The sequence below is a fragment of the Bradysia coprophila genome, unplaced genomic scaffold (genome assembly GCF_014529535.1).
Source record: "Bradysia coprophila strain Holo2 unplaced genomic scaffold, BU_Bcop_v1 contig_94, whole genome shotgun sequence".
Classification (NCBI taxonomy): Eukaryota; Metazoa; Arthropoda; class Insecta; order Diptera; family Sciaridae; genus Bradysia; species Bradysia coprophila.
Window position 1 is genome coordinate 10708255 of NW_023504022.1, and position 7474 is coordinate 10715728.

The following is a 7474-nucleotide window of genomic DNA, read 5'->3' on the forward strand; positions in this document are numbered from 1 at the left end:
ACAACAAAATTTTTAGTAAAACGGATGACGTACAAGATTTTCAAATATTTGCGCAGATGGTATCGGTCGAAAATACGAAGTTAACGCGTGCAAATATAACAAACAGTCTAATAACCATTTTATTAAAATATTGAAATTTTGAAATTAGCCTTAAATGACACTACAGCAACTAACATTTGAAAACCAGCCAGTCTACGAAATTTTAGTCTTTCGATAATTTAGAAACGGCTATTCATCTGTTATCGATTGCGAAAACAAAAATTAGCGATGAATTCCTATTAATGTTCTTTGATAATAACAATTAAGTGCAATGTCACTTTGCGAGCAAAACTTCGAATTGCAATATTAAACAAGCAACAAAGCGATGGGATACATGAAAGCTCGGGATAAAGCCTTCCGAGTGGATTGGATTTTGTAAGGGCAAAGTTCCACATTTGCGTTTAAGTTTTGTCTCTCTTTTGTCTCTCACACGGAATACTTTTTTGGTAAGTTGAAATCAAGCCTTGCGATTCAGTGAAATTTGAAAGGTTCGACTTTATTTAGAAGATTTTGAACGCTTAGGCGATAGTGTCAATAAATTGTTAAAAAAAATCCGTTTTAATCGCCACAGTTATCAACACATTTATGAAAATCTAGAAGATTGCTTCACTCGTATGGAATGTGAACCGATCAAGCCAAATGTTTATTTGAAACTAAATTTATTCAACCGATATTGTATCACCAAAGCACCGTATCCCACTTTTTAACCAACTGTTACTCGGCTGAAGCTGCATACAACGTCACTAGCAGTAAATAGTTGTATTTCTGTTCCACCTTGGCATCTATTGTTATTTCCGATTGTTATTTTCGATTATTTCCTATGAGTGGTTTAGAATGATGTATGGAAGTTGTAGCATGGTGCTTTGTTTGATTTTATATGGGAGAAGATGGATTCCTCAGTCATCCTCTGCCTTGTTAAGCCAAACCATCGTATCAGATTGTCCGTTCGCTTTAGAGAGCTTTTGAAAGCTTTGAGCTTATTTTGAATTTCATTGGAAAAATAGAATATATTGGTGGGATATAAAAGAAGCTTAAAGCTCTCGTATAGGCATGGGCGATAATGATAATGATTATCGATAATCATCAATTATCGATAATCGATAATTATCGACTTTTTTTATCGAAAATTATCAAAAAAATATCGATAATCGATAATTATTGATATTTTGATAATTATCAAGATATCGATAATTCGATATATCGATATTTCGGTCCGAAAATCCGATATTTATCGATATATTCCGATATATCGGTATATTATCATGAATTTTCGGATAAATATCAAAATATCGACATTTTGATAATTATCGAATTTCGATATTTTGATAATTATCGATAATTATTAAATTATCGATAACGATATGATTAATCGATTATCGATAATTTCTTTCGATTGATATTATCGATAATTTTGAACGCCTCCCATCCCTACTCTCGTAAGCTCTTTAAAAGCAAAGTGACACTTGTGAAACGATGTTTTCAATTAAGGTTTGATTTCAACTTACAAAAAAGCCACTCTGTTTTGTCTCCGTTTAGCTAAGAGACACGCCTCTTTTCTGTTTAATCAATAGTATAAATTAAAGTGTAAACGGAGAAAAAGGGAATGCTTTTTTCGTGAGTGGAAATCAAGTCTAACACGGCAATACAGTAACAGGTGTAAATAAACACTAGTGTACTGAAGTTATGCTCAGTTGAAATTTTAGTTGAAATTCGTTAATTTGCTTTTATGAAATTGTTTAACAGCAATATAGTTTATAGCAGTTCTATGAATGGCAGACGATAAAAAAACAATGAATTAATTAAGAGCGCTTTTTATCAATGTGTGCAAAGCGTGTTCGTTATCATCAGAGAGTGTGTATGGTAATTATTGGGTGATTCTGTTTCTTGACGATACAAGGGTACAACGAGGCACATATGCCGGAACTCGTCTCCTATTTTAAATCAATGCAGATAGCTCATTCATATAATTCATCTAATTGATAGAATCAGTATTTTTTTCGTTGTATACGATGGATTCGAGGGGTGTGTAGTTACAGGATATCGATGATTTGCCTATTTCAGGAAAGTTAAATTCCTAATAATTCCTACATTGAAGAAGAATCTTTTACTTCAAATGTTTAAATATACACTTTGCTATATATAAGATCAAACTACACACAGTTTAGCGCTTAATTTTGTCCTCTATATGTAAAACAGATGACAAAGCTGAATGGTTGTTAATAGAATTATTATTATTTTTTATTCCATAATGTGCACTCAGAAGTCAATGTTCAACCAGGTCTATTTTAGTGAATTAGATTTTTTTCGTGAATTTTTGATTTTTTTGAATTTTAGAAATTAAACTCTTTAAAATCAGCACTACTGACGGCAATCATAAGCACATCACCAACATAATTATCGAATCTATTACTTATTTTGCATTATTTATCATTGTTTTTAATACATTGCGCTAACAAGACATCCTCACCTGTGATTGCAGATTTATGTTTTCTCTGCCGTTAACAGATGACATAGCCGTTTGATGCAATCAGTGACGTATACACCAATTGAGAGCAATTGAATTTGAGCAATATTTCTCAGTACAGTCACTGATTGACGCTGTCAGCAAATCGATCTTTTGTTACTTCATAAGAACAATATTTTCATGGATCATCCAATAAAACAGAAAATATTTCAAAATGTTTTTATTAACTTTTAAGACATTGCAGATCAACATTTTGCGAATTAGATTAATCCATATTAATTATCACAGCAATTGTTTGTTAGGCAAAAAATGGGACGATCACATTCTTGGATATATGTAAAGTTTAATGGATGGGAATGGAAGATCGCTGACGAAAATTGATTTATATATCCCTATACTACTGCTAGAACTTGAAACTCGATGTAGCCGTTCTAGTAGCAGAAATGGCTATTACATTGAGTGACTACATTCAACGGGACAAAACGTTGTAAGGGATTCTTTTGAAAAACAGCCTACCGAAATCGGACGCATTTTTCAGTGGATTTTTTTATCTGTGCCTAGAAAGGTATTCGAGCCTAGAAGCCAAAACCACTTTCAAAAAAATTCTTCGAAGTTTGTGTGGCTGGTGAAAGGTGATCAAAAACCGAAAACTTGCACTTTTCTTACAAAAATTTCTCCGGGTACACGAGCCGTACAGGGTTGAAGTTTTCAACCGAAGACTTACACTGTTCTTACTGAAATTTCTTGATGTACACAAAAAACGTACATGGTGGTGTCGGGTATCATTTGAGAGGTAATTTTATGTGCTTTTGGGCCAAATAGGCTCTTATGTGGTTTGGATGCATCTACGATGAAATAGAAGTTGAAATGTTTAAGTGTACATATTTCATCATAGGTGCAACCAAACGTCATAGGACCCTATTTGGACCAAAAGCACATTAAATTACCTTTCAAATGATACTCCACACGACCATGTACGTTTTGTGTACCTCGAGAAATTTCAGTAAGAACAGTGTAAGTCTTCGGTTGAAAACTTCAACTGCACATATTTCAGTGTCGATGAATTTTAAACACAATAAGTCCCTATTCGGCTCAATAGTACATGTGATTACCTTTCTAATGACACCCCACACGACCCTGTTCGGCTCGTGTAACTGGAGAAATTTTCGTAAGAAAAGTGCAAGTTTTCGGTTTTTGGTCACCTTTCACCAGCCACACAAACTTCGAAGAATTTTTTTGAAAGTGGTTTTGGCTTCTAGGGTCGAATACCTTTCTAAGCACATATAAAAAAGTCCACTGGAAAATGCGTCCGATTTCGGTATGCTGTTTTTCAAAAGAATCCCTCTGTATGAACTCAACTGTAAACGATTTAAGAGCAAAAATGAGCCAATAATAGTTTGAGAATAGCAAGATAAAAAGAAGACAAAACTTGAAACTTTGATTTTAAAAGGAAGCTCAAAGAACCACACTTTTCGTTCATTTCATAGTCACTGAATTTGCTTGTTAATTCTTTCGTTCAAAGTATCGTCTAGTGTTTGATACAAATTCTTTTTCACAACACAGGAGAGAAAATAGTAATTTTCTCCCTTTTGCTGAAACTTTGGTAGCTTTTGTTGTGAAAACCGTTGTGTTTACATCGGAAAAAAAGTTATAAATTGCATTTTCTCAGTTGACTTGTGGCACTCGCTACGCTCTAGCCACCGTCGACATGAAATTTCCAACTTTTCTTCCCTCGTTGAACAAACAACTATTACTTCATTTCTTTGAAACATACATTTCGCTATACAGAGCCATATTACTCCAAGAGTCATCGCTTATTTGTGTCGTTGCTGTCAATATCAGATGATGCCACCAGTATCGACTCTCTTGATCTGAATATTTCATTGATATAATATAGGGTAGAAAAACATTCTTCGAGATTGCTTATCTACCCTATATAACTGATATCAATGGAAAATTTTCAGCAGATTGATAAAGAAAATCTGTCATTGGCACAAAGATTCATTTTGTTATATAAAACGTAACATGACTCAAAGGTCCTATTGAATCGAATCTACTCTTTGCTCTTAAATCGTTGAGTTAGCATGCTTACATCACAGTATATAACCTAACAATAGTCTACAAATGTTGAACGACAGCACATAAAACATTCAAAATTGCAGTGATTAGAATGTTACTATATGTTGTCTTTACCGCTGCGTCACTTTCCTCATAGTCTGGAATACCTAATTCATCATACCACCACGTCCACGTATTCTCAAAGTATGCCGGATTGCTGCGTTCATCACCTGGCTTATTTCGAATCGGCAGAGCTTTCAGCCGCAATTTATCTATTTCATTCTGCATCATCCTCAAAGTGACTGGTCGCAACGGCGCGATATTTCTACGTTCACACGGATCGTTAACAATGTTAAATAAACAGGGTGCCTCCAACGGACGACATTGGTACTGTTTGTCAGTCGGGATCGGTACATTGTTACATGTAATGATTGAGCTTTGCCGGTGTTTTTCAATGGTCAAAGCGTTCAGATTACTTGTCGCAAAATTGGAAAGCGCCCGGCCAACGGTTGAGTTCATAATTGATTCGCCGTAATTGTTGAACGAACTGTGCTTTTCCGTTTCATCGACATAGTCCATCCAATGATCATAAATTCCATTGTACGTAGTGCCGTTAACATATTTGAAGTCGCCATTGATGTACGATTGGTATCCATCGGTGTCATCAAGATGACATAAGGCATCTTGTCGGGGACTATTCAGGTTGTAGGAAAGGGCTGGCCAAATATTTTTACCATCAAGGCGGTCAGTTTCGTCGATAGTTACGCCGGCCAATGAAGCTACGTAAAATAGAAAAATTATCTGAAATTCGCTGGACGCAGACCAAAAATTTACCGAAAGTCGGCAACCAATCCGAAATATGGAACAGTTGCGTAGAAGTTCGTTCTCTATTTTCTAACAGGGGACTCCAAATGACACCGGCTGAACGCACTGCACCTTCCCATGGTGATTGTTTTTGCTGTTAGTGAGAACAAATGAAAATTTCTTTTCTCATGGCCGAATGCTAAATTACCCCTTTTAATGGACTATTGGAGCCTCCATTGCTGTGCTCAATTTCGATAGTGGCGCCATTATCACAGAAGAACAAAATAACGGAATTGTCCAACATTTGGTTCTCTTTCAATGCATTAACCACATTTCCTATACTGTCGTCCAAAGCTGAAACCTTGTACAGAGAAGATAAGAGATTTTCAATTGTGGAATGAATCGGACTACATTCATTGCGTTACATACCATGGCTGCATACGTTCTTCTTTTCTCATCTTTTATATGTGCGAATTTGTTGATTATCTCTTGCGGAGCTTGCAGCGGATCGTATCCGTTTGCTGAATGTGGAGCTAGGTGTGGAATGTACAAGAATAGTGGATCTTCTCGACTGTGATTTTGGATGATTTTTATCGATTCTTGAGTAAACAGATCGGTTGCATATGTTCCAAGACTTTCACGGTACAGATCTAAGTTTTTTCTCATATCATAGCCACTTTCGAAGTCCGGGAGATTCTGTAAAAGAATGGTTATTAGCTCAAGATTCTCTGTGCTTTTCGCAACACTCTGTACCGGTCTATCTAAACTGTGATTGTAATAGTCGATGTATGGTCCCAAGTATCCAATGTGGGAGTCAAATCCTCGTAGTGTTGGAGTGTACTCCTTCTTATAGAAACCAAGATGCCACTTGCCGACAATGTGTGTTTTATATCCTGCTTCTTTCAGGTATTCTGGCATTATTTTCTCGCTCAGTCCTAAGCCGTAAGGCTGCTCGGATACGATAACATAGTTTTGCATTCCAACGCTGGATGAGTCTAAAAGCAATTACTGAATTACAGTAAATGTGGTTTAGAAATTAGGGGTAGGTAGGTAGATAAGATCAGACAGTAAGAGTGAGAACCAGACCCTATAGGTATAAACTAGGTAGTTCATTATAGAAACAGCGGGGGCATCTTTCACAGTTGCCATAAGAACCGTTTCTATCCATAGCAAACATGGAAAATTGCATTATGCACTGTACAAATTCAGTACTCTATTTAGCTACGACAAAAGTAAGCAACTAGCTCTGACTAATTTGGTGTTATATGGTAAAACAAGTGGTAGATCTAATGAAGTAAAAAACTAGAAAAATGCTCAAACTGAAGTAGCAGATTTGAGAACCGTAACCAGTGATATGTTTGCCTTGTTTAATGATTTAGTGAACCGTAGAAAAAATTATTTACATTTTCCGGTCATCAAAGATGCTCGAGATGGGGTGCACATCGGTGAGACATAGTATCGATTCAAATTTATTCCATAGGCGGCTAGCGCATCAATATTCGGTGTAGGTATCTGGTCTGAACCGTGAAATCCAATGTCGTTGAAACCCTTGAATGATACTGAATGTTTCATCGATTTTAGTTAAATTTTATTTCATCGCAATTTACCATGTCATCCGAAACAATCATCACTATGTTCGGTTTCGGGGGAATTGCATTCACAACTCCATTGAAAAACAAGAGCAGAAAAGCCGTCGCGCTCAGATGGAACATTTTTACACCAAAATATGTTGACGATATCTACGGAGTGATCTGAAAATTGCAAAGAATTTTGATACCGAAATGGTTCATATGAGTTCGTTTTGGGTAATATTGAGGATAATTATTACGTTATAGATTAGCTGTGTTATATCAATAGAACGACCTATATAATATGAAATATATAAAATCGAGGGCAAAATTGATATGACCAGCCATAACCATACATTTGGTTGAAGAGGTAACAATTGAGATTAGATTGTTGTCAATCAGTCCAAAGCTCTTGTTACAAGTACAAATTCTTGCAAGACTAAAATTCATGTCTGGGACTCGATATTTTACACCTTTAACCCAAAAAAAACTCGAAACGCTCAGAAACAAATAAATTCTTTATGTTTTAAGGCTTGCTGTC

General features: G+C 35.8%; 1 protein-coding gene across 2 annotated transcripts; it reads right to left on the minus strand.

Moving 5' to 3' along the window:
- Nucleotides 1-4542: 4542 nt before the first annotated feature.
- Nucleotides 4543-7137, minus strand: LOC119084778 (arylsulfatase B-like). 2 transcript variants are annotated; one of them, XM_037194841.1, is made up of 7 exons: nucleotides 6973-7136; nucleotides 6769-6913; nucleotides 6119-6360; nucleotides 5795-6061; nucleotides 5574-5726; nucleotides 5396-5519; nucleotides 4543-5340 (listed from the first exon to the last, which is right to left on the minus strand). In XM_037194841.1, exons 1-7 carry the CDS (start codon nucleotides 7075-7077, stop codon nucleotides 4622-4624), a joined length of 1755 nt encoding a protein of 584 aa, XP_037050736.1. In that variant the 5' UTR covers nucleotides 7078-7136; the 3' UTR covers nucleotides 4543-4621. The 2 variants fall into 2 exon arrangements, with proteins under 2 accessions (XP_037050736.1, XP_037050735.1); XM_037194840.1 differs by having other exon boundaries at nucleotides 5795-6360; nucleotides 6973-7137.
- Between the last annotated feature and the right edge of the window lie 337 nt (nucleotides 7138-7474).